The following is a 27,528-nucleotide window of genomic DNA, read 5'->3' as shown; positions in this document are numbered from 1 at the left end:
GTGCCGCGCGCCGCCGAGCGTCTCCCCCCCCCCCGCGGCCCCCCGCGCCCCCGCGCCCTCAACGCGCACGCGCGCGCCCGCCGAGCCAGCTCGCACCGCGCAAGCGCGTGCCCGGCCCTGAGCCCTCCCGGAGCGAGCCGGGGGTCGCTGTTCCGGGCTCCGAGCAGCCGCCCGCCGCACTGCGGACCACCCGGAGGGCACCGCGCGGGGCCGGGGCAAGTGAAGGCGCGCTTGTGTGGGGGTGACACAGCGAACGCTGGCGTTCCAGGCCCGCGTCAGTGCTCTCCCTCGTCCAGTTAGGATGGAATCTTGAGAAGCCCACCCTCCTGCATCCCAGGATTCGGCCGGCTAGTCCTCACTAGGTGGTTCTCTGGAGGCGAGACCTAGTGTTTGCAGCGGTTAAGAACCGAGAGATCCCTAGAAAAGGTGCAACGTCTCCTTAAAAACCATGTTTTTCTAGGCGGTGGTGGGGCACGCCTTTGATCCCAGCACTCGGGAGGCAGAGGCAGGCGGATCTCTGTGAGTTCGAAGCCAGCCGGGCCTACAGAGCGAGTTCCAGGACAGTCAGGACTACACGGGGCAACCCTGTCTCGAAAACCAAAAAAAATATTGTGGGGCTCTGGCTGCTCTTCCAGAGGACCCGTGTTCAATTCCCAGCACCCATGTGACAGCTCACAATTGTCTGTAACTCCAGTTCCAGGGGACCTGACACTCTCATACATACGTGCAGGCAAAACACCAGTACACATAAAAATAATAGTAATAGTAATGAGCACATAATGCCTGGCACACACTAGGCTCTCCCAGGCTCACAGGTGCTAATTCCTGCTGTATCCTTCCAAAGTGCTCACAAATGATGATGATGAAAAGAAGGAGCTCATTTTCAAGCCCTGTGGTGTAATTAACAGGAAGGGGTTCACCCAACTGTTCTCCTCACAGCTCTCTGCCACAGACCTCTGGAGAAAACCCAAAAGCCGGCAGAACAATAGCAGAGAACATTTCCCCTACCGGTAAAGAATCTCTTGGAATCCCCCCTACACACACACACACCTTGTAGACCTGGATGGCCTCGAACTATCTCCTGGCATGTGCCACTGCCTGGGTACTCTTGGAATTTTTATGTAGCCGTTTGTCCCTCTGATCTTTTCCACATACAAGTGACACAAATAACCCGGAGTAAACAAAAAAGGGAAAATGCCTGATCATATAACTAAGGTCCTGGGATGGTATCTCACTTTCAAGCATAGCTGCTCCTGGGGTGATCTTGTCTGCACCTGAATCAACTTGTTAATCAAATATGCCTTAAGTCTTCAATCTCTGATTGCTTCCTTCTCATGTAGTTCTTTTCATATAGGGACCCAAGTGCAACTAGTTCCTAACTACTGAAGAAAAAGATTCCTAGTGTCAGGACTGAAGGACACTGGGGTCAAAAGCTATTCCAGGGGTTGGGGATTTAGCTCAGTGGTAGAGCGCTTGCTTAGCAAGCTCAAAAAAAAATAAAAAAATAAAAAAAAGCTATTCCAGGTGCCTATTAGAATACCAAAGCACATGTTGGCCCCACCAGGCTCTCAGTGTAACAACTACCTATGGCTCTTCTCACCACGCCCCCTACCCTAAACTTCTCCAGCTGAGTGGCTTCCCTTCCCCAGCTTCTCACTCCTACATAACCTGCCACAACTCTAATGAATCTCTTTTGTCTTCTTTGGTTTCATTGCCTTTAATATTCAAGCCACTCGAATTCCCATTAGCCCTCAGCACTAGGCCTGCCAAACCTCAAGGAAGAGAGCTGTGTGCCCACCTTCCCTGTCCTGTCCAGGTAAAGAGCTTCTGAAGCATAGTGCTCAATTGATAGCCTAGCCAGCAAGCTACAGAGTGGTCTATCATCAACCAACCAAGTTAGTTATAATAGGTCAGAAACAGAGAAGTTGCTATTAGAACTGCCTGTGTTCCTGTGTGTAGCGAGCACATACCACAGTTTCGGGGGAGGAATAATCACTCTTGACTCAGACTTGGTATAACACTCATTTATTCACACAATAAGATGACAAGCAATATTTATCCCGTCTTCCAAAAGGAAGTGGGAGTACCTCTCCGGGTGTACAGATCCGGGCTGGACCCGTCTGTTCCTCTGGATCTTGGGTCAGCCTGCACTGGGGACAGGATCTCACATCTCTGGTGGAGGAGAGTCGTCTCACTCGAGGGTCTGACAAACTCTGTTAGTCAGGTCTGAGGTTTCATCTTTTATCCCTTTCTGGCTAGGTTTCTAGTCTTACCCCTACTTTCACACATAGCTTATAGCTTATCACTACTCCATCTGTGGTTTACTTACATCATTCTGACCAGGGTTGTTCACCCTAGATCTTACATGTTCCTTACACTGTGGCTACTAACCCCAGCCATAGTCCTGAAACAAATTCCACTTTTTATGAGGTAAAGTGTGGGCCACTGTTGTTGGTTATTTTAACTCTTTACTCTTTTGAGGGGCCTGCCACCCAGCTCCCAAATAAATCACACATGGAGGCTTATTCTTAATTATAAATGTCCGGCCTTAGCTTGGCTTGTTTCTTGCCAGCTTTTCTTAAATTATCCTGTCTACCTTTTGCCTCAGGGCTTTTCCCTTTTCTTCCTTGTGTATATCTTACTTTCACTCTTACTCTGTGGCTGGTTAGGTGGCTGGCCCCTAACATCCTCCTCTCCTTGTTTTCTTGCTTTTTTCTTCTTTCCCTCCTAGATTTCTCCTATTTATTCTCTGCCCACCAGCCCTGCCCATCCTTTCTCCTGCTTCACTATTGGCCATTCAGCTCTTTTTCAGGCCACCAGGTGTTTTAGACAGGCAAAGTAACACAGCTTCACAGAGTTAAACAAATGCAACATAAAAGAACGCAACACATCTTTGCACCATTAAACAAATGTTCCACAGCATAAGCAAATGTAACACATCTTAAAATAATATTCCACCACAGGCCACCAACAATGTTTCAATTTTTACATGTCAAAGGGCTGTCACTGCAACCAGGCTTATGGGATACAAAAACGGTTCGTTACTTTTGGCAGTTCAGACTTCACAGTCAAAGGAAAGTCCTTAAGTTCAGAGCACTTGCTGCTTTTGCTGAGATCTTGGGTTCACATCCCAGAGTCTACATGATTATTCAATCACTTGTAACTTCAGTTCCGGAGGCTTCAATGATCTCTTCTGTACACCATGGGCACCAGGCACCCACACGGTATATATACATGCAGGGAGAACTCACTCACATTTAAGAAAAATAAATCTTAAAAAAAAAATCTTTAGACAGTCTCTTGTGATTCTGTCGGTTTGAGTCAACATCCTTTAATAATAATCCCCTAATAATATAAGCATGACTTAATAAATTACAAGAGACAAAAACACATTTGTTTTACAGTCAGAAAGACCTAGGTTGGTACCAACCTTTCTTCTTCCTCCTGCTCTTCTGATTTTATGGGTACGACTGTTTTGCTTGCATGTCTATCTGTGAACCACTTGTACGCCTGGTGCCCACAGAAGCCAGAGGGTGCCAGAGGCCCTAGAACTCCCAGCCAACTACAGGGTTTCCAGGGGAGCTCCCAGCCAACCATGGGGTTAACAGGCAGCTCACACACTATTGTGTTACACAGGTTGGAATAATTAAATGCCCCAAACTTAAAATGGAGTTAAAATTTTGAGCCACTGAGGAACCTGCCTGACTCCGTTTTGAAGGGGAGTCATTATGCTCTATTACTAAAAATAAGTTTCTATTTACTGTAAGAGCTGAATTGCTGGGGGCTGGAGAGATGGCTCAGAGGTTAAGATCACTGGCTGTTCTTCCAGAGGTCCTGAGGTCAATTCCCAGCTACCACATGGTGGCTCACAACCATCTGTAATGAGATCTGGTGCCCTCTTCTGGCCTGCAGGCATACACACAGGTAGAACATTGTATACACAGTATATAAATAAATGTTTAAAAAAAAAAAAAAAAAAAAGCTGAATTGCTGTTTTTAAATTTTCTGGAATCTGACCTTACCCCAACCCATGACCTTGACTTGTTTTTAAGACTACCCCTACCCTTCCCAACCCTCCCAGAGTCATCTCTAATCACATGGTGACCACAGGATTTTTTTTTTATTTTATTTTTTTTTTGCATTTCCTTATTTCGCCATTGTCTCTCTTCTGTAAACCTGCTTTGCAACTACTTGTGATTTTACTCTTTAAAAGGAGCCCAAGAAATGGATTCAGGGCTGCTCTCTTTAATCAGACTTAGAAGGCAGTCACTGGCCAGCTCAGCTCTTGAGTGCACCCCAATAAAAATCAACCTTGCTTCAAGTTGGGCTCAAATTGTGGTAGTGGTCTTATTCTCGCCAGTGGGATTAACACCACCATGTGGGTACTGAGAATTGAACCCAAGTCCTCTGGAAGAGCAGCCAATGCTCTTAACCACTAGAGATATCTCTAGCTCCTACCTTACTTCTCCACCTTCACCTCTACCACAAAGATAGTTGAAGGACCTAACTTAAAGAAACATTTTTCCCTCAAAACTTGGGGGAAAATTAATCTCAATGAAGCCCCAAGAGTTCAGAGATGCCGGGCGGTGGTGGCGCACGCCTTTAATCCCAGCACTCAGGAGGCAGAGGCAGGCGGATCTCTGTGAGTTCGAGGCCAGCCTGGACTACCAAGTGAGTTCCAGGAAAAGGCGTAAAGCTACACAAAAAAACCCTGTCTCGAAAAACCAAAAAAAAAAAAAAAAAAAAAAGAGTTCAGAGATATAAACTGTATAGATAAAGGATAACTTCTCTGTTTCATTTGTTTTTAAGACAAGACTCTCACTGACAGCTCAGGCTGCCCTTGAACTCCAATCTTGCTGTTTCTGCTTCTCAAGGTCTGGGATGTATTCCAGAAGAGTGAAATCAGACTAAAAGACACAAGGAGCAGCATGCCTGCCATCACATGGCTCCTTGGCAGACAGTCACCACAAATCACCCAATATCACCGTGTCCTTTTCTAAGGGACCTAGACATGTGTTGTGAGTGTGGACAGGGTTTCTCTGTGTAGCCCTGGCTGACCTGGAACTTGCTCTGTAGACCAGGCTGGCCTCAGACTCAGATGTGTGCACCACCACCACCACCCCGAGGGGCTGAGACTTTAAGGGACCTTTACAATTTGTATTCAGATCATACAAACTAAAACCAGAGTGACATCCTGAGAAGCCAGACTGCTGACAACAGTCAAGGTGAAGATCCAGATGAGAGGCACACAACAACTTCTAACATTGTTTTAGAATTTTTTTTTTTAATGTTTATGTGTGTCTGTGTGCAGGAACAGCTGTGTGGGTACCCACAGAAGCCAGAACTGCAGTTACATGGGTGCTGGGAACGGAACCTCAGTCCTCTACAGGAGCGCTCTGAACCACTACACCACCTCTCCACACAGCCCCTTAACAATTGTTTTTTTTTTTAAAGAAAAGGAAAGGGATTCATCTAAAGTGCTATTCATGCTATTCACAGGCTAATTTCCACAAGGTTTTTAATTGTGTATCAGCGATGGAAAAGCAACTGTTCCCATCATTAAAATACAGACTATATTTTTAAAAAAATATATATATATAGTCTTTAAAAAAAAAAAGACTTCAAGGGTAGAAAAGACAATCACAGTGTGAAAGGAAGCACATTTCTTTTTTTCTTTTTTCTTTTTTTTTTTTTAAAGGTTTTTCGAGAATGGGTCTCTGTGTAACAACTCTGGCTGTCCTGGAACTCACTCTGTAGACCAGGCTGGCCTCAAACTCACAGAGCTCCACCCGCCTCTGCCTCCCGAGTGCTGGGATTAAAGGCGTGCGCCACCACCGCTGCCCAACTGAAAGCGCATTTCTTTTACGTTCTAACTAGTGCATCACACACAGCCAGGCGCTTTGTGCTCTCAGCATCGTCCACTTCCCGTTCCAGGGGCCGCTTTCGACTAGAAGGCTGGAAATAAAGCAAAGGGAGAAGTGTTCAAAAGAAAAGCACGGCTTCTATCAAAACCCCTGAGGGCAGTAAACTGGGGGCATGTCACAGGAAATGGTAAGGACCAAGAGTCACTAGTTGTCATGACAACTGAATCCTAACACACCTCTGATATCAAGATGCGTATCTACTCTGCCTGGTGATTTCTAACCACTAATGTATGTATGTACAGTTCTTGGTTTTTCCTTTGTTTGTGTTTTGTTTTGCCTTACAGTGATACAAAAGCAAATTCAATCTTTCCCCTGTCTAGCAAAATTCTGGGTGAGGCATGACTTAAGGCAGCCAGAGCTCCCAGCCAAGCACAGGGTTGGGAGTACCAGGGGAGCTCACACATTCTATTGTGCTACAGGGGTTTGAATTATTAAAGGAATTCCTTATTTAAAATGCCTCCAACTTAAGGTGAGTTCCTCAGGATGTGATCACACTGTAAGCTGAAGAACATCTAAATAGAGACAACAGGCAATACCAACAGCTTCTCTTGGTCACTGTCTCCTGACACTGTCTAGCTATAGCTCAGTGTTAAAGGTGTTTACCATGCACTAAGGTTCTGGTTCAACCCTCAGCACAGAGTGTGTAGGGATTCCTAATCTCTCTCACAGTCTCAAGTTTTTCTGTTTTATGGAAACAACAATCTTTTATGCTATAGTTTATTTTCCTATTTATAAAACCAAGAAAGCACAGTGAGGAAAACAAAACAGGACAGGAATAAACAAGCATACCAGTGTAAACGTACAAAGAACTCTAAAAGAATAAAATTGCAATCAAGAAATCACCACAACCAAACTCATTATTTTACTCACTAACAACAACAACAAAAAAAATACTTTAAAAGAGAAAACCATCATAGACTATTTGCCCAAGTTTTACATTTTCCAAAAATTTAAATTTGTGCCTCTAACAGGGTATTCTATCTTGCCACGCAAAAGACCTTTTGACTGACAAGCTTTGCATCTATTGCTCCAACTCGTTCAACACATCCTGCATTATTACATCTTCCAGGGCTGCAGGAACACATCAAAACCAAGATAGAAACCCTGGCTCGGGCTGGAGGGGTGGAAGGTGTGCCTAAGCAGCATAAGGTCCCAGGTTCAATCCCAAGAATGGCCAGCAAGGAGAAAATAAGTATCTACTGCACTATACTTGTAGGGTAGAGTCACACTATGTAGACCAAGCTGGCCCATGACTCCCAATCCTTCTGCCTCTGTTGAGATTCAATGCCCAGTCTCAGCCTCCTTCCTAAGTGCTGAGAATATATGTGTGTGTCACCAAGCCTGTCATTAAGCACCTGCCACCACACAGAATTGTCAGTCATCAGACTTGCTCATCAGCAATTTAATTCTAGGATACAGTACAGTCATCAAAATACCTGGGCGGGAGTCAGGGGCAGGGCCATCAAATTCTTTTCCTGAGCCAGGAGTAGATCCTGAAATTTTTTCTTCATGTATTCATCCTGTGAAGAGATCCAAAGGCATAGATAGGCTGCACATAAGGAGAAGCAAGCTCCTAGAGTGACAGGTAAATGCCCAAGGCTACCATCCTGACGGCAAACCTCATGCATTTGCTGAAATCTCCTTAATGAAGAGACCATGACTGTTCACTTCTGCCTTCTCAGAACAGCCAGTGCTCAGTCAGCATTGGCTAAAACAAACTCAAGGGTCATGGGTTCTCAGTTGACCAGCCAGGCCCCTAGCTGTGGTTCAGAACTAACCCTAACCCCTGAGGAGTCAGGAGGCCACCCTGAGTACTCCCAGAACCAAACCCACCCCTCCTGCCACAAATATTGCCAATGACATGTGAACAGCTAACCCAGCACCCTAGGAAAGTCACACAGCAGTGCTAAGCAAGTTGACAGAAAGACCTTAAGCCCACAAAACCTCAGGCCCACATCTCATGAGAAAAGATGGTAATAAACAGGACCAAACATTACAGGTATTCTGGGTGTACGAGGGAGATGTGTAACAAGGATGGCATCGTAAAGGGAACTCTTCCCCAATGTGCATAATTTGCTCCCACCTCCCTCAAGGTAAAATCCTGCAGGGTTCAAGGACTGGCATGCAGAAGCCCTGAGAAGTAGCCAGGCACACCTCATTTTCAGAGACATAAAACAGAATCTATCAATAAAAAGATGGACTCCAGCCGGGTGGTGGTGGTGGCGCACGCCTTTAATCCCAGCACTCGGGAGGCAGAGCCAGGCGGATCTCTGTGAGTTCGAGGCCAGCCTGGACTACCAAGTGAGTCCAAGGAAAGGCGCAAAGCTACACACAGAAACCCTGTCTCAAAAAAAAACAAAAAAAAAAAAAAAAAAAAAGATGGACTCCAGATGGAGGCTGGAGAGGTGCTCAGAGGCTAAGAGTATGGACTGCACTTGGAGCAGACCCGAGTTTGGTTCATAGCACCCAGGTCAAGCACCTATAATTCCCATACCAGAGGATCTAACCCCTCTTCTGTACACCTCAGGCACTGCACTCACACATCACACACGCACACACGCACACAGCCTCACTATGTAAACCAGGAAGGCCTTGAGTCACAGAGATCTGCCTTCACCTGCCTCTTCCTGGGTCCTGGGATTCCTTTATCTCTGCACGCAGGAGGAACAGGCAGGTGGATTTTTGTGTGTCTGAAGCCATTCTGATCAATGGAATGAGTTCCGGTCTGTTTAGACTTTGTCAACATCACACACACTGGGGTCATCTTGGAAGAGGGGAATCTCAGTTGGGGAATGGCCTCCATAAGATTAACCAGTGGGCACATGTGTAGGGCATTTTCTTTCTTAATGACTGAGATGGGAGGACAAAAAAAAAAAAAAACACCCCTAGGCAGGTGGTCCTGGGTTGTATAAGAAAGCAAGCTAGCAAGCCCTGGAGAGCAAGCCAGTAAGCAGCACTCCTCCACAGTCTCTGCCTTCAGGATCTTGCCTTGAGCTCCTGCCCTGACCTCCCTCAGTGACTGACTGTGATGTGTGAAATGAAATAAACCCTCTCCTCCACGCTGGCTTAGTCAGTGTTTATCACAGGAATGGAGAAACCAAACACGAACAGAAATAGTGTGCAGAGAACACAGACCCAGATTTCAAAGCCCTGTGTACATTCCCACCACAGTTTTCTACCTCTACCATGGCGTCCAGGAGGAGAGGCTTCCAACATGAGCAATTCTGTGGAGGTGGGAAATTCCGAGGACCAAAGGATGAATAATGAGTTCCTCTCTATCTACTAACAGGAAGCAGCAGCTGCTGGCATCCCTGTGTTACTAGTTACTGAGTGGCTCTCAGAGTACCTGTCTTGACAGCACCAACCTCATACACACATCCCCATGGTCTTAGGATCTACTGCAGAATCACCCCTGAAGTGCACCTGCCTCTACGACCACCTGAACTGCACTGCTCTGTAGACCATGGTGCCTAACACTGTTTGAAACATGAACTCATTACCTGTGCTCTGAAGGAATGAATTCGAGAACAAATAAAACCGCAATGGAATGCCCCTGTGCTTTAGATAAGTGCTCCTAAATCCTGTGTATTAAATGCTTGGCCCCAACAAGAGTGTTGCTGGAGGATGTGGCGCCTTGAGAGGCAGACGCCACTGGGAAGAAGTTATATTATTGGAAGATACCCTAGAAGGAAACTTTGGACCTCATCCTCTTCCTTTTTAAAATCTTTGTGTGTATGCACAGCTTGGGCACGGGCACTCACACACACACACACACACACACACACACACATTTAAAACAAATCTTACCATGTCTTCCCCAGGCATGTAGGCATATGTAGCATGCATGTGGAGGTCAGATGACAGACAACCCTGGATGTTCATTCTCACCTTCCATCTTGTTTAAGGAAAGAGTCTCCTGTTGTTCATCCTTGTGTACAGTCGCGCTAACTTTGAGCTACAGGGGAGCCTGGACCCCCAACCTCTCAGATCCTCATGTTTGTGAACAAACACTTCATCCACTGGCCATCTCCTCAGAGCTTCTTCCTCTCTCTTCTCACATCAGTCATGGACCAAACCCCCCAAAACTTAGCCAAAATAAACCCCTCCTCTTTATGAACTGGCTTCTCTCACTCAGTGTGTTACAGTAACAGAAAGCTAATTGACACACAAATATCCTCTCCTAGACATTGTTTGGTGTGGCCAGAATGACCCGAGGCTATGTGCATCATATTCACAAGCTATCAGTCAAGAGAACAATGAAAATGAATCTCCACCAGGCAGTGGTGACACACGCCTTTAATCCCAGCACTCAGGAGGCAGAGCCAGGCAGAACTCTGTGAGTTAGAGGCCAGCCTGATCTACAGAGCGAGATCCAGGACAGGCACCAAAACTACACGGAGAAACCCTGTCTCGAAAAACCAAAAAAAAAAAAAGAGAGAGAGAGAGAAAGAAAGAAAAAAGAAAATGAATCTCAACATTAGCATAAGTTACAAGATTTTTCTGTAAATCTGTGAGAAGTCTACATCCAAAAATATTAAGGCAAGCAGGAAGGATTCTTCTATTTTTATTAAAAGTGAAATAGAGAGAGTTGGAGAGATGGCTCAGAGGTTAAGAACACTGACTACTCTTTCAGAAGTCCTGAGTTCAATTCCCAGCACCCACATGGTGGCTCACAGCCATCTGTAATGAGATCTGGTGCCCTCTTCTGGCCTGCAGGGATATGTGCAGACAGAACACTGCATACATAATAAATAAATAAATCTTTTTTTAAAAAAGTGAAATAAAGTGGGTCAAGACTATCCCCCCACTGGATATAGCTAATGACAAAGCAGAGAGGATTCATAGTCCCCCAAACCATGAGACCTTTCCCACAAGTCCAAGCTTATCATCATAAGCAGACATTTAGATAGCCCGTTTGTACCCTCGCCCTCCTCATCCAGGGCCCACGATGCTACTTCAGGCAAAAGGTCGAGAAGTGTCTTCACATGAGACTGGGGCAGAGCTGAGCTTCACCGTTTCTTGCTTGTGAATAACAGTTTTCTTTTGAGACAAGAAGTACAAACAAAATGGGCTACACTGACTCATCCATCTCAGGCAAATACAAACCCTGTTGCTAGGCCTAACTGGCCAGCCGCAGGCTTTTTTTTCCAAAGCTAACAGAGAAAGCCAACACAGTGGTCTGCCTCCATTTGGATCCCAGAAGCTGCCCTATTAAGGCATGTGAAAAGAGCCAAGGCGTGGGTTTCTTTTTTTCATCAGCATTAAAGCCCCACATGCAAAGATACCTTTGTTTCCAAACTCCTTGTCTCCAAGGCCCTTGCTGCTTTCAGATTGTGTGGTCTCGCAAACACTGAATCATCTGACACATTTCTTCTGGGAGGAGAATGTTTCCAGGGCAATATCCAAAACACATTTATCTGTCCTCCCCACCCCACCCTCCTCCTTCTTTAAAAATTATTTTATTGCAGTTTTTGTTTATTTATCTCGCGTGCATGTGTGTGGAGTCCGAGGACAACTTTTAGGAGTCAGTTCTCTCCTTCCATGTGGGTACTGGGGATCAAACTCAGGTCCTCAGGCTTGGTGCTGGACCTGGTAAGCCATGCCCCAGGCTCAGCAACCCTCCTTCCGACTTGTTCTCAACCTGAGCTGGTCTGGCCAAAACTTAGGTGTTGGGAGGGTTGCAGGAGAGAAAGTGGACAATCTTCCGGAGTCCCCGGAAGAGTATCGGGAAGCTTGATTTTCCCAGGTGTTCCCAAAACAGAGAATCACAGATGAAAGAGCTCCAGCCACCTAGTGACGTCACCCAGGCCGAGGAAACTGAGACCATAAGGAAGTTCACAGAAAAGTGTGGCCAAGCGGAACAGCAGAATCACACATCTACCCGAAAAGCTGCTGGATACGCTGGTTGATTAATTCCGAGCCAACAATTAATCTCCCCAAGTCACAGACGCTCTTACTCTGGCAGCAGCTTTGAATGAGCTTGGCACAAAAATCTGACATCAACAGGGACGTGTGAACACAGACATCATGCAAACTGAAAGGGTGCAGGTGACAGCCCGCACCGAGGGCACGCTTGCTCACCAGGAACAAGAGTGGGGACCCTTTCAAACACAACCACCTGGCTCAGGAAGTGACTGGGTTCCCTCAGGGAGACTGCCTTCCTGGACCTGCCCCAGTTTTCTTGATGGAAGGTGAAAAAAGCGGCTGGACCATAGCCCAGCCCACTCCACTTGGTAGAGGGAGAGCAGAAAAAGGAGACAGCTGGGCACTGAGGAAGACCAAGCTCGCAGAGGGTTACACAGCCACACGGCAATGTCAGGGCAGCCAAATGGAATCAGAACCTGACATGAAGTGAGCTTGTTCATCCAGGAGCTACGGAGTCGCATGGAAAGAGCTGACAGCAATAAAATATTAAACAATAAAAATTAAAAAAAAACAAAAACAAAACATGCACACATACTCATTCATCCTCCCTCCCTCCCATCCTCTCCCCCTCTACTCCTCCCTCTCTCCCTCCTCCACATGTATGTGCATCCTGATTGAAAACAACTACACACACACACTATATCCTTACGTAAATGAACCCAACAACACGGAGACAGTGTGTGACCCTTAGCCCAACCTCACGCAGTTCAGGGCTCCCCTGAATTTTAGGCAAACATGCATTACCTCATACACCCACCTGTAGCCAGGGATGACTCAAGGCTTCCTCAGTGGTAAACCTAGTCTTTGGATCCACAACCAACAGTTTCTTGACAAGGTCCAGAGCTAAGGCAGCAAGAGAATTGGAGAAATCATAATGAAAGAAATGGATACATTCCACCTGCATTTCTAAACCATGCCAGAACTACAGGCCACCAGCCTGAAGGAGAGCAGCATGAATCCAGCTGATTTGGTGGACAGAGCCCTCTAGGTCCGCCCTCTCTGAATGCAGAGGATAGGGACCTTGGGAACAAGGACGTATCCCATCTCTCCTGCTGGGACATCACAACCTTTTGGCTCCTTGCTCCCTGTCTTGCCGCTGGACTCGAGTTCAAGCTAATTAAAACTAAACTTCTACCCAGCTCTGAGATACTCAGAATGGACCACAAATTCTGCATCCCATTGCTTGCCGGTGAGAGACCAGAGAGGGGTTCCCTTCTGGGATGTCAGAATAAAGCTCAACCCACAGGCCAGCAACAACCAAAGGCTGTCTTGCCGGCTGCAGCAATATTCTTCTTTGAAGCCCTGATATTTAACATAATCACCTATGTTATATTATTGGACACGTGGTTTTCATCTACTTTTTCTCCTGGCAGTTGCAAAGTTGCACTTTTAAATTAAAAAACATAGGGATTGGGGATTTAGCTCAGCTGTAGAGCGCTTGCCTAGCAAGCACAAGGCCCTGGGTTCGGTCCTCAGCTCCAAGAAAAAAAAAAAAAAAAAAAAAAAACAAGATTTAATAAATTAAAAAATACAGATAGCCGGGCGGTGGTAGTGCATGCCTTTAATCCCAGCACTCGGGAGGCAGAGGCAGGCGGATCTCTATGAGTTCAAGGCCAGCCCGGTCTACAGAGTGAGTTCCAGGAAAGGCACAAAGCTACACAGAGAAAAACCCTGTCTCGAAAAAACCAAAAAAAAAAAAAAAAATACAGATAACTGACAACATTGAAGTTTTACATTCTTCTTACTCAAAGAATGTTTGTTATTAAAAGTTATTTTGCACACTGGAATGGGTAGCAGACCCTTGTGTGTATTACATTAAACCTCACACAAAACCTTTGATGTCAGAGTTATTGATCACCCGTTTACAAATAAAGAAAATAGAGACTCAAAAAAGTTAAATAACTTGCCAAAGGTCACAAAACTAACCAACAGCAGACCTGGGACTTAAGCCCAGGCTCTTAATAATGTCCTCTTCCTTTCAAAAGGTACAAAGCAACGGACAAAACAGACGAGAGAACAACACTGAGTCTGAGAAGAAACTCCCACCAACAGAACACCCACATTTCAGTAAAGATGCATCTGTAACCCTTCTGTATCCATACCCTTCTCTGAAACATCTGTCCAGACTTCAGGAATAAAGTTGTATTTTCCACTGGTGATCTGATCCTTCAGTGACACTTGAGTCTTATGCTCAGAGAAAGGTGGATACCCACTAAGGCTTAACATTGGTAGAGAAAGAAAGGAAAAAAAAAATCAAGTGGCATTCTCAGTGGCATTTGGATACACAGGTTTCTTCTTAAGCATTGAGAAAAATCAACTTTTCCTTGAATCAATGATTTAAAAATGACCTATATCAAACAGAAGCTCTCTACCCAGACACAGGTACAGTTTCATCTGACCTCATTCAACCACACTGTAAAACAAAGAAAATTTTTCCTACCAGATGAAAAGAATAACTCCTAAGCTCCAGCAGTCCACAGCACGGCTGTACCCAGCAGTCCCATTGGAGACAAGGACCTCAGGAGCCAGGTAGGTAGGCGTACCACATAAAGTTCTCATCAGAGAGGTCTCCCCCAGAATCTTGGACTGTCCAAAATCAGTGATCTAAAATTACAAATAAAACAAATGATATCTAAACATAATCATAGTCAACCATTCCTAAGAGACATGGAAACTGGAATACCTATTACACAGACACCCTCCATTAACCCAAAATGTACAATTTCATGTCTTGGCAAAGCATTTAATTTTGGTTAAAAGAAAATCCCTGGGCCTAGGAACCTGAGAACCAAGGTTTTTCCAATTTACCTAACATCATTATAACCTTACAAAAACTGCAGAACCCTGCCACAAACACACTAGGACTCTTAATACATATAATATAATTTGACTACACAATGGAACATTTGGAAAGCTTGGGGGTGGGGGCAGATGCACCTGTTGTCATCCTCGAGTTTTATGTTTTGGGGTTTTCATGTTGGTTTTTGTCTTGTAATTGTAACCGGAGATTCTCGAGTGAGGCTAGGCTGAGAAAGAAAGGCAGGATCCATGACTCAATGGTCCTTCCCTTTCCTCCCTCTGCACACAGAGTGGCTTGTATACCCCGGAGCTCAGGAAAGTGCTCGTCAGACCTCAGCAATAGCTGTTAAGTATGGGAAGTTCAGATTCCCAACCTTTGGATAGTCCTCTGTTTTTATGTACGACAGTTTGGACAGAAATCACAGCGGTGGCAGCAGAGAGGGTGAGGAGTGTTCACCTTGATAAGGCAGTCCTCTTCTTGAGATGACAAAAGAACATTCTCTGGCTTTAAGTCCCGATGTATAATCCCATTTTCGTGAAGGTACTGTACAAGGATAGAGGCAGGAACACTGGTTTATCCCACACACATGTGAGGACAGTTACCAACACCTAACTCCTCAAAGACAGAGCTGGACCAGGGCTGAGCACTTAGAAATTCATGTTACAGAAAAATCTTTAGACAGGGTTTCTCTGTGTAGCCTTGTTTGTTCTGAAACTCACGCTCTAGACCAGGCTGGCTTCAAACTCACAGATCATTAAAAAATGAACTGTGAAGCCAAGCAGGGTGGTGTGTGCCTATAATCTAAGCACTTGGGAGGTGAAGGCAAAAGATCAGGAGTTCGAAGCTAGGCTGGACTACAGAGCGAAGTTAAGGTTAGCCTATGCTACATGAGACCCTACCTCAAAAAAAAAAAAAACCTTACAGATGACTTGTGGGCTACAGATATGGGTCGTGTGTGTGTGTGTGTGTGTGTGTGTGTGTGTGTGTGTGTGTGTGTAGGTCGATACACAGGGCCCTTGGTTCTATCCCCAGCACTGTGAAAAGAAAGGAAAAATATAAGTGAGGAAGGGTTGTGATTGGGATCTAGGATTGAGGGAAAAGAAATATTTTTTTATAATGTTTCTTTTTATTTTTAATTATGTATGCGGGAGTTTATGTGCATGTGAGTGCTGCTCATTTAGACCAAGGGTATCAGATACCCTGGAGTTGGGAGTTACAGGTGTTGTGAACCATGCTCCAGTCCGCTGCAAAACTAGTACCTGCACTTAACTGCTGGGCCACTCCTCTAAAAAAAAAATTCTCATCCAAAACTTTGACTGGGCATGGATCTGTTGAAAACATTAAGAAAGATAAGCTCAGATAAGCCAAAGCTAGGAAAATCCCCCTCAGGCCTCACTCAGTACAATAACTGTTCCAAATACAGGCTACCCACTCCCCTTCCCCCACAGAGGGTTTCTCTGTATAACAGTCCTGGCTGTCCTGGAACTCACAGAGATCCACCTGCCTCTGCCTCCCAAGTGCTGGGATTAAAGGCGTGTGCCACCATCGCCCACCTCCACGCTATTCCCTTCAATGGATGGGCTTTCAAGAGAACAAACTTTGGTATGGTGGTGCACGCTTTTAACCTCTGCACTCGGAAGGCAAAGAGAGGCAGATCTCTGAGTCAAGGCCAATCTTCTCTACATAGATTCTAGGACAGCTAGGGCCACAGAGAAAGACCCTGTCAGCAGAGGAGAGAAAGGAGAGAGGAAAGTCAGAGGCAAGGAGGGGAGGAAGGAGGGAGAGAGACACTGACTAACCTACCAAACCTTGGGAGGTAATTACCACCACAAAACCTGGGACAGAGTGTGAGCACATGCCGGCACCTGCACATCATCGGTGTGCTGCATTTCGTATTATTGAACCAAAGAAGAACAAATTATCTGTCTCAATCATCCCAACTGGTCAGCCTTGCTTTCAATCCCACCTTTACACCAAGACATCACCACAAGGATCGGGTAGGTGCAAAAAATCAATGCCACTCCAGAAAACCCTCCAAGTCAAAGGCACAGACGGGGTTGTGTGGATTCTGTTTTTCTGTGATACGAGGGGATGAACCTGGGGCTTCGAAAATGCTAGGCACTCTACCTCTAAAGTACCTTCCATTTTGATTTTGAAACAAGCTCTCTCTACATTGCCTGAGCTGGCTTTGAACTCTAGATGCCTGCCTTAACCTCCCCACGTAGCTGGGATACCAGGCTGCACCACCAGGTCTGGTGGTGTATTCATTTCCTTAGTTCCCTTCCTTACTGTAGCCTCTCACAGTCAAAGCAGAAGCTTGATCATCTGAGTCATGGGGGCAGAGATTTTATTTAACTATTTATTTATTTACTTACTTTATCTACCTAGAGGAGAACAACAAACACAGAACCTCTTGAATTTCAACCCTCAGTCCCTGGGTCCTGGCCTAACACCAGAGGGCTCCTCTCACCTGCACGGCTAAAAGCATCTGGTAGAAATACAGCTTGCAGGTTGCTTCCTTCAGGCGTTTGTTCCCCACCACCCTGTCAAACAGCTCTCCTCCTTCCATCCTGAAACACAAACAAGCGGGACCTTCATTCGTGGAGGCTCAGCACAAATGAAATAAACTCCTCTAGCCCAGCAAAATGGGGGAGGGGGAGGGGGAAGGGGAGGGGTGTGAGTCAATGAGCCCTTGCCCCACATGGGAGAGGCCCCGGCCTGGAACTCCTTCACAGAACTTTTAAAATGAATGAGCTTGGCTGGGCGTGATGGGGTACGCCTTTCATCCCAGCACTCAGGCAGATCTCAGAGAGTTCAAGGCCAGCGTGTTTTGGGCTACATAGCAAGCCCCAGGCTGGCCGTGGATATGTGATACCCTGTCTCAAAATATAAATAAATAAGAATCCTCTTGAGGGCTGGAGAAACAGCTCAGTTGTTAACAGTGTGTATGTACTGTTTGTCCTGTCCAAAAGAAACTCAGGACAAATGGCTAACTGGTGTCTATTAGCATACCAAAGCCTGGGATGGCCTCCGGGCTCACTCAGTACCCATGGCTCCTCTCAGCTCTTCTCAGCACACCCCCCACCCTAAACTTCTCCAGCTCATGGGCTTCCCTTCCCCCAGCTTCTTTCCTATGTAACCCTGCCTTTTGGGTGATGTGCTCTCTTGGTTCTCCTGGCCCTCTCTCCTCTTCATCTCTCCCTTCTCTCCTGGCCTGGTTCATTCTACTTTCTCTCCCTGCTCTGGACTCTTCCCGATGCCTCTGGCTGTGCTCTTCCTCTTATCTACAATAAAACCCTTCTCCTCAACCACACCTTGGAGCGGCCCTGTCCTCATTCACTCACCGCTCTTACACACCACACAAATTCACTTCCCAGCACCCATGTCTAACTCGCAAGTGCCTGTAACTCCAGGGAACCAAAGCCCACTTACTTCTGACCTCTCTGAGCACTGGAAGTCACATGTTCACACCCACACACTTGGAAATAATAAAAAAGAAATCTTGTAACAAATTAACCCGCTAATAAACCTCATCCACCATCAGATGCCCCAGTTGGAAAAGAGAAAAAGGTGGAACAGAGTAGGCTCTGGTGGCTTCTTTGGGAACTTTAAAACGTCTAATTCGAGCAGGATGGTGGTGGCCCACACCTTTAATCCCACCTACTACGATAATTGATGTCAAAATAAGACATAACTGGTGGTGCATATCTAAACCCCAGCACTCAGGAAGCAAAGGCTGGCACATCAAGAGTTCAAAGAGATCCTGAGCAGCACAAAGAATTTAACACCAAAGTGGGCGACATGAGACTCCATCTCAAAGAATAATAATAGTACTTACTAATCGAGGATTGAGAATGTAGGGCACTTGTCTACCATGTACAAGACCCCGGGTTTGAGTCCATCCACATAGCAAAACTACTGATGCCCGTAAAGAGCATGGCAGAGTGCAGGCGTTCAGTGAGGCCAGTCATTTCCTTAAAGGACATTTCAACAGAGAAGCAGGAACCCACTGTAACCCGTGGAGCATTAGGAAGGATACTAAGTCCATTCAAGGGAAATGCTGCCAGCAGAATTGGGCTCACAGCAAGGCTGTAACAAGCAGCAGCTAGTGCTGATTATAGTGTTGCTACTATTACTGATTTGTTACCTGGAACTGTGCAGGTGCTGGGAACTGAACCCAAAGCTTCTGGAAGAGCAATCAGTGTTCTTAACCACTGAGCCATGTCCTCAGCCTTTTTAGAAATAGATAAATACACACACACACACACACACACACACACACACACACACACACACACACACACGTTATTGCTGGGTGTGTATGGTGTTTGTGGGTTAGCCACACATGCGACATGGCTTAAACGTAAAGGTCAAAGGACAGCTTAGGGGTCAGTTCTCTCTTTTCTTTTCAGCATGTGGGTCCTCAGATCAGACTCAGGTCCTCAAACCTGGCAGCAGGTCCCTCTCCTCAATGAGCCATCATCGTGCCCTCCCCGTCATAATCAAATGGCCGGTCTCCATGGGCATCATTTGCCAACTATGAGCCACAGCATTCCCTGCCTGACCCAACAGCTGCTCCCAGAAACATTTGCACAGGAACAGACATGGAACAGACCACTTCCAGAAATGACAAGAAACTGGGGCCCTTGAAGAAACTGAAAGACACTCAAGTGCCACCATGCAATCAGGTCCCGTGAGCCTCAAGAATGGTCCACACAGGCAGCTTTCTTCAGAGTGATTATAAACTAGACTCATGTTGAATGTCCACATGTGCCAGTGCCCTGTAGGGCTTCCCAACCCTCAAATCATTTAATCCTTTTAGGAAGTCTACATGTTAGGGTATAATTGTTACCCAAATGTAAAAACAAGAAAAGGAGAATCAGGGAAGTGAAATGAACTCCTCATGGGCGATCAGCTCATTTTGTAGAAAGTAAAGCTTGTCTGCAGGCCTCAGATACAGGGTCTCAATCCCTTCATAACTGCTGTTAGAAGGGCTTTAGAACTGATACACACACACACACACAGACACACACACACACATACACACACACACACACAAACTTTGTGACCCCACCAACACATTTCCATTTAGAGCCCTAGCATAAGAAAGGCAAGTCTGCACTCAATTCTTTTCTGGCTTATAAGACTTACACAGAAATAAATTAAAAATGTTACTTACTACTTGCTTGGCAGTGGAGGTGCACACCTTTAATCCTAGCACTCAGGAGGCAGAGGCAGGAGGATCTCTGTGAGTTCGAGGCCAGCCTGGTCTACAGAATGAGTCCCAGGCAGGCTCCAAAGCTACACAGGAAAACTCTATCTCGAAAAACCAAAACTAAAATAAAACAAAAAGTTACTACTTACAACTCCAGAACAATGTAATAATCTTCTGCATCAAAAACGTCTTTAATCTGGATGATGCATGGCTAAAACAGAGAAGAAAGGAGAAATGAGAAACTCCAAAAAGGAAACCTCAAGACACAGAAATTGAGAGAGGCTTCAGGAGGACAAAGAGCAGGCACTGGGCCCTTGTCACTATGGGAGACAGCGGAATGGGATGTAGCTGACTCCTCGTCGAGAACACTCAAGTGACAGCAAGGGGTGATTCATGTGTGCATTTGAGCCTACCTAAGAGTGACAGCGGTCTTTCCAGCCTTCTTGACAAGCGCCATGAATACGGCAGCAGTAGCTGGGTAGTTCAGGGTAATGAGGAACTTTCACAGCAGGCCTGAGACCCAGAATCCAACCCCAGCACAAGAGTGAAGGAGAAACAGGACACAAGACCAGAGACCATGAAGTTAATTTGTAATCCCAGCACTTGGGAAGACAAGGAAGGAAAATCAAGAATTCAAGGGCAGCCTCAGCTATAAAACAAGTTCAAGGCCAGCATGGGCAATATGAGACCCTGTCTCAACAACAAAGAAGGCGGCTAGAGAGGAAGCCCAATTATACTACCAGATACCAGATTCATCTGGGTCCAGGGCTGGAAGCATGGAGAATGGAGCCCTTTGTGATAATATCCTTCCCATTGTATAAAACCTTTCAAGCATGGCTGACAGCTTATGACCTAGCATCAGCACAGGAGACACAGAACACCGTGGTCAGGGAAGAACAAGTTTAGGTACTCTAGAATGCACACTTAACATTATGATTTTCCATGTAGAAAGCACACCCATTGTGTTTACACAGTGAGAGGGATAAGAAACAGACTGGGTGAGTATCGATCAGCACAGAGGACTGTGATCATGTGAGAATCGGAGAGCCTATAATACTTTCGGGATTGAGATTAAAAACGGTGGTGAAACCCACTCACCACAGTTTCTTCCTTCAAAGCAGTCTCAGCATAACTGCTGCTCTGTATCCAGGGGGCCTTCCTGCAGTGAACTGTTATAAGACAGTCAGTGGAGACCCCACTGCCTCCCTACATGGAAGACCTTGGAAACACTGCTGAGTGCTAAGGCAAGACTTCCATTTTAATAAGGCTCAAAAGAAGCAGTAAAGTACTTCAGGAGACAGGATGTGTGTAGTGGTTTGTTTATTTAATTACTTGTGTCTGTCTGTCTGTCTGTCTGTATCTATGCATGCCATGGAGCATGTGTGGAGGTCAGGGGAGAACTTGTGGGAGCTGATTTTCTCCTTCCTCCCTGTAGTTCCTAGGGATCAATCTCAGATGGTCAGACCTGGTAGCAAATGTCTTAAACCTCTGAGTCATTTTGCCAGCACCGAATGTGTTTTTTTAAAAAAAAAAAAAAAAAACACAAACAAAACTGGCAAAGCAGGCTGCAGCAGGAAGATTGCTTGAGCCAGGAATCAGAGCCTTAGCCCGGCCAATTCAGCCAGTTCCTGTCGAAAGGAACAAAAACAAACTCCACTCAGAGGCGGAGATGGAAGGATCACGTGAATCGCACAGAATTTCCCAGACCAGCCAGGGCAACAGGGCAGGGCTGTCTCCAAACAACAAAAAAGAAATGGAAGAGTGGGGGAGGAAGGAAGTGAGGGGGGAGAAAAGGCAGAAGGAGGGGAAAAGGAAAGGAAAGAGAGAGCAGGGAAGGAAAAGAGGAGAGGAAGAAGTTGCAGATGAAGTGGAGGACAGCCAAGCAGGGAGGCCGGCCACTGAGTTGTAAATAGGCTGGGAAGATGCTGTGTCCAAGGCAGTAACCTAGAATAAACAGAGCTTCGAGTTCTTGGAGGGAATGTGAGGAGGTGAAAGAGAAAGAAATTCTTTTGTTTGGAGGTTAAAAAGCGAGAATAAGAAAACCACTAGCTGGACAGGCAAGATTTGAGTCAAGTTTAACTCCAGCACCTTCAAACTAAAGACACTGAAAAAAATCGCAAAAGCAGAGACAAGATCAGACTGGTACACTACAGCCCTTCTCATCTTTCTGTGACTTCCACAGACACACACTCATCCTGACAAAAAAGAGGTAAGGACCATCTATACCCAGCAAGACTCCCCACACCAATGAATCAGACAGTACGACGGGAATCCACTTATCTGTTGCATACCATAGATTTAACTAGATTACTCCAAATAAAAGGTATATTAAAGGGTCAAAATTTCAGGTAAAATTAACCTCACTAAAACTTCTTTTTTTTTTTTTTTTTTTTTTTTTTCAAATATGATCACTAATCTCTATAAGATTTTGGTCAAGATCTCAGCAAAAATAGTATTAAATCATGAGGTTATAAAGCCTTTACAGAGGACTGCATTCTCAAAATCTTGAAATAAAAACTCTCGCAAAGTAAAAAAAAAAAAAGAGCTGGGTCATGTGTGCGTTCACATACATCCGAAGGAGCCCAAGTTAACATGAGACTCCTACAGAAACGCTTTGTACATGTCTCATATTTTGAGATGAGTTTCTATGAGTAATAGCAATACTTACATGATTCAGTTTTTTCAAAATTTCTATTTCAGTTTCAACACTGGGAGCCGTGTCCTAAATAGGATAACATTAGAGTTTAATGACAATAATAATTGTAATGGTTAGTATCTTAACAACATATTTACAATTAAACTTAATTAAGTAAAGGCCATCTGAGTTACAGCCTAGCCTCTGTTCATAGAGTACACAAATAAATAGATAAGATACGTAAACTACAGTTATGTAAAACAGACTCTAGCTAAGAAGACCAGACTTAAAAGTTTTTTAAATGTCTATTTTCTTTATTTTTTTATTTTTATTTTATGCACATTGGTGGTTTGCCTGCATGTATGTCTGTGTAAGGGTGTTGGGTCCCCTGGAACTGGGATTATAGACAGTTGTGAGCTGCCATGTGGGTGCTGGGAATTGAACCCAGGTCCTCTGGAAGAACAGCCAGTGCTCTTAACCACTGAGCCAACTCTCCAGCCCCCTAGATTTAAAATTTTTAAATCTAGCCTTTCCTCTCAGCAATCACACTCATTACTATAGCGCAGGGTTGGGGTGGGGGCAGGGGGGGCCTATTAATTGAGAGCAATTAAGAAGTAAAGATTGGCCCTAAGTTTTTAATCAATCTAGTAGATATGCTTTTCTCTACTAAATGGGAAGCAAATCATGGGGGTGAACAATCCATAACAAAGCGAACACAGACAGGAAATTCCTCTTGCCATGTAAGAATAGAATTATCTAGGGAAAAACAATCTGAAGAATGTTAAAGCCAGAAACAGCTGGCTGGGGAGGAAGAAGTGACTGGGTCCTGCCTATTACTTACTTTGTCAGCTTAGGTGTGGGAAAAAACAACGCATTTGGCTACTGCACTCATTCAGTAAATGTGGGTAGAAAAAGGGATAAACAGTTACTACATAAAAATAACTTACATTTAAAAAATCTGCAACTGAAAATTGGAAATGTTATCTCAGTAGTACAGTACTTCTCCGGCACTCATAAATCCCTGAATTTCATAAAAATAGGTCTCTAAGCTAGGTAGTGGTGGCCACCTTTGACCCCAGCACTTGGGAGGCAGATGCAGGCAGATCTGAGTTTGAGGCCAACCTGGTCTACAAAGTGAGTCCCAGGACAGACAAGACTGTTAAACAGAGAAACCCTATCTTGGGGGAAAAAAAAAATTGTGTTTCTATAACTAACTCATAGTCATTGCCACAACACCCAAAAGAGCAAAGAATTTGGAGTTACCATAACAACCAAGCAGAGAATTATTATCTGCATAAATTATGAGGAAGTTGGGACCCCTGCTTCTCAGTGATGTCTTTGAGAATCTATTTAAATCTGTCTGATAATATCCAGAACTTTTGTATAGTGTTCAACTCACACCTCAGAAGCGAATCTCATCAGGCAAATGCTAACCAACTCTGGAAAACACACCAGACCTTACAGAGCCAATGAGATCAGCAGGGCGTAGGGAAACAGACTGTTACTGTCCTTTGCAGTCAGAGGAACTTTACGATCAAACTGAGTCAAAATTACTTAAAAGTCAATTAGTGAGTTAATAAGCTACTTCAGTCAGGAGTGGGAGTACATGCCTATAATCCTAGCACTCCATAGGAGCCATAGGTGACGTCTTCTAGGCCAATCTCACCACCTGATGAGTTCTAGGCCAGGTGGCGCTATGTGAGAGCCCTATCTCAAAAAAAAAAAAAAGTTTTTGGAGTAAAAAAGTAATCACCATAACTTGGAGAAGGAGTCAAAATGATACATTGTAGGTAATAAGAATTTGATACTTTAACAAACAGATACTTTCAAAATCAGTGTTCAGAGTAAAGGACAGCAGGGTGAGCTGTCCACACCTTTGATCCCAGCACTCTAGAAGCAAAGGCAGGTGGATCTCTGAGATCGAGGCCAGTCTGGTCTACAGAGTGAGTTCTAGGACAGGCTCCAAAGCTACACAGAGAAACCTTGTGGTAAAAAAAAAAAAAAAAAAAAAAAAAACAAGAAAACAAAGTACCAGAACTAAGCCATCCAATCTTCCTGAGATTGAGGCATACTCCAGGGTTACTGGAGGAAATTATGAAGACGTGAAGACCCAGGGGGCTGCAAACACAGGTACTTACTGCTTCTCTTGATGAGCCAAGAGCAAACTTCCGCTTGCTGATGATCTTTATGGCTACTTTCTTACATGTTCTCCTCTCAAAAGCCATTTTTACCTCCCCACAAGCACCACTAATGGGAAAAACACAGACAGTGACTTCTCAGGATGATTTCTGTCATGAAACCCACCAGGTCCAAATCTGCCTTGACTATAAGAAGTCAAAGATGGGACTGAGGAGGTTGTGTGGGTGGGTAACGTGCTTGTCATGCAAGTGTGAGAATCTGAGTTCAAATATCCAGAACCCATGTAAACCAGGCATCCTAGCACGCATCTGTAACCCAGGCTCCACACAGCAAGACTGGAGGCAGAAGCTTGTGGGTTGGCCTGCCTGGCATGCATAGCAGCAAACAGGGACCCTGTCTCAAGGCAGAAAGCCAAGGACCAACACACAAGGTTGGTCTCCACACAAATTCTGTGGCACACACACTCCCAGACTTCACACACACACACACACACACACACACACACACACACACACACACACAGAGGAAACTAAGAATTGTCCATGCAACACTTTTTTCATTGTCCCTGTGTTCAAAGGACACACTGAAAGTTCAACAGAGTAAACTGTCAAGAGCACAGTTAGATGCAGAGCACCCATCAACACTGAGTTTGGAGTGACTTCAATCTAAATCACAGCCTTGATCATGAAATTCAGAGAAAAACACTACGGAAAAAGAGAATTTACTTTCTCTAGAGGTCAGAGAAATATCAAAGAGTCTTCCTGACCAAAGCTGAGTACCCATGCCAGGAGTATCACACAACTGTAATTCAAGAGCGGAGAAGAGGGACAGGAGAGCAGCCAACCAAGACCAACTTGGGTCCACAGAGTACACCCAGGCCTGAACTGAAGAAAGAGAAAGCCCAAACCAATTACCAACAAACAATTTGCACACACAGTTGGAAGCATGAACTGCACCCTATACTACATCCAAAAGTACATGATTACTCTGCACGCAGCAGCATCCCTCAAAGATTTCAGACTCACTGGGTACCACCAAGGGCAGAGGAACGGCCACACAGAACAGTATACAGCCCACTGTGACCCCCAGTAAATCTGTTCTGCAAAGTGAGATCCATCCTAGGAACGATTACTGTACTACGAGTCATACACTACCGGTCTGTAGTGGGCTTTGATCGTGACGGGTTTTGAGTATCAGAGAGGCTTCACATCTTTCTTAATGTGTTGAGTACAGACAACATAAAATCTACCATTAAAATCATTTTCAAGTGTAGAATGCAATCACACTAAGTACATTCACAATGTCCTGCAACTGCTACCATCTAGTTCCAATTAAGAAAACACCATATTACCTTGCCCCTAGCAACCACTAATTAGCTTTCTAAAAATTATCTGATATTTCATGGACATTCATATTGCTTTCATTTAGCTTAATGTTCTAAAAGCTCACCCATGTTATAGCAGCAATCAGTACCTCTTTTATTATTTGAAACTGGATCCTACTACGTTGGTTTGGACTTAACCTTTCTAGAAGCTGGAAGATCCTGTGACAGCACCTAGCTACCTATTTATTTCCTTTTATCCCCCTTTGAGACAAAAGTCTTAGGAAGCTCAGCTGTCCTCAAATGACTATTATGCCAAAGGATATAATAACTTTGAACTCCCAATCCTCCAGCTAAATTTGAGTGAAGTTGTAGAATGCCAAGTATGTCCCACCCTGCCAGGCTGTCTTTTTCTGTTAGGGACTGAACTAAACATTTTACACTAAATTGCATGCCTACCTTAGAAGAGTAGGGGTTGACAAGACGGCTCAGCAAACAGAAGTGATTGCCCCATAAGCTGGCTAGGGTTTTTTTGTCAACGTGACATCATCGAGGATCACCTGCTACGAGGGACTCTCAATTGAAAAAAACACCTCCATTAGATTGTCCCATAGATAAGGACATTAACTTGACTAATGTGGGAGGGCCCAGCCTACTATGTGCAGTACTATTCCTGGGCAGACAGATCTAGGCTGTTAAGAAAGCAGAATGAGCTGGGTAGTGGTGGCGCACGCCTTTAATCACAGCACGCAAGAGGCAGAGGCAGGCGGATCTCTGTGAGTTCGAGGCCAGCCTGGGCTATAGAGTGAGATCCAGGACAGGCACCAAAGCTAAACAGAGAAACCATGTCTCAAAGAGAAAAAAAAAAAAAAAAGAAAAAAAAAAAAAGAAAGAAAGAAAGAAAGAAAGAAAAAAAAAAAAAAAAAAAGAAAGAAAGAAAGCAGAATGATGAAGCCATGGAAATTGAGTCAGTAAACAACATTCCTTCATGGTTCCACTTCAGTTCCTACCCTCGAAAGATTGGGCTGTGATCAGAACATGGAAGCCAAAAAAACCCCTTCCCTCTTTTGGTCACAGTTTTTATCGAAGCAAAGTAGGAGAGAAATTGGTACCAGGAGTGGGGGTACTGCTGTGATGGATGTCACCACGTTGTTTGGGGGAAGGATTATAGGATTTTGCAGCTCTAGGCTGAAAAAGCCACTGAGTGCTCAGAGATTAGCGGGTTGTTCTGTAGAGAATGGAAGATGGTGCTGAGAGAAATGCAAATAGGGGTCTGGTCTGTGAAGTTTCAGAGGGAAAATTTAGAGTCCCTTAAAGACTCTATCAGAGCTATTTGTGTGATAGTTTTAATTAAGATTTTGTGAAAGTGAGGCTGGGCGATGGTGGTGCATGCCTTTAATCCCAGCACTCGAGAGGCAGAAGGAAGTGGATCTCTGAGTTTGAGGCCAGCCTGGACTACATAGAGAGTTTCAGGATAGCCAGGGCTACATAGAGAAACCCTGTATGGGCGGGGGTGTTTAATCAGTGAAATGAAACCTTTTGTGCTTTACTGAGATAATCAATGCTAGT

The 27,528-nt window shown here is 45.0% G+C and overlaps 1 protein-coding gene across 2 annotated transcripts in view; it reads right to left on the bottom strand.

Moving 5' to 3' along the window:
* Positions 1-5,752: 5,752 nt before the first annotated feature.
* The window catches only part of LOC114685972 (serine/threonine-protein kinase Chk2), a 33,267-nt gene continuing 11,491 nt past the window's right edge, over positions 5,753-27,528 (bottom strand). For both annotated transcript variants that reach the window (XM_037198592.1, XM_037198593.1), the window contains 10 exons: positions 24,638-24,746; positions 22,533-22,586; positions 20,014-20,075; positions 17,120-17,219; positions 15,106-15,192; positions 14,290-14,453; positions 13,952-14,067; positions 12,607-12,692; positions 7,361-7,444; positions 5,753-5,955 (listed from right to left, as the gene is read on the bottom strand). In XM_037198592.1, the coding sequence (XP_037054487.1) occupies positions 5,863-5,955; positions 7,361-7,444; positions 12,607-12,692; positions 13,952-14,067; positions 14,290-14,453; positions 15,106-15,192; positions 17,120-17,219; positions 20,014-20,075; positions 22,533-22,586; positions 24,638-24,746 (955 nt within the window). In that variant the 3' untranslated portion in view covers positions 5,753-5,862. The remainder of the gene's footprint in view (positions 5,956-7,360; positions 7,445-12,606; positions 12,693-13,951; positions 14,068-14,289; positions 14,454-15,105; positions 15,193-17,119; positions 17,220-20,013; positions 20,076-22,532; positions 22,587-24,637; positions 24,747-27,528) is intronic.

This window comes from Peromyscus leucopus, chromosome 23, assembly GCF_004664715.2.
Source record: "Peromyscus leucopus breed LL Stock chromosome 23, UCI_PerLeu_2.1, whole genome shotgun sequence".
Taxonomy (NCBI): Eukaryota; Metazoa; Chordata; class Mammalia; order Rodentia; family Cricetidae; genus Peromyscus; species Peromyscus leucopus.
The sequence above is the reverse complement of the archived record's forward strand: the minus strand, read 5'-3'. Positions and strand labels throughout refer to the sequence as shown.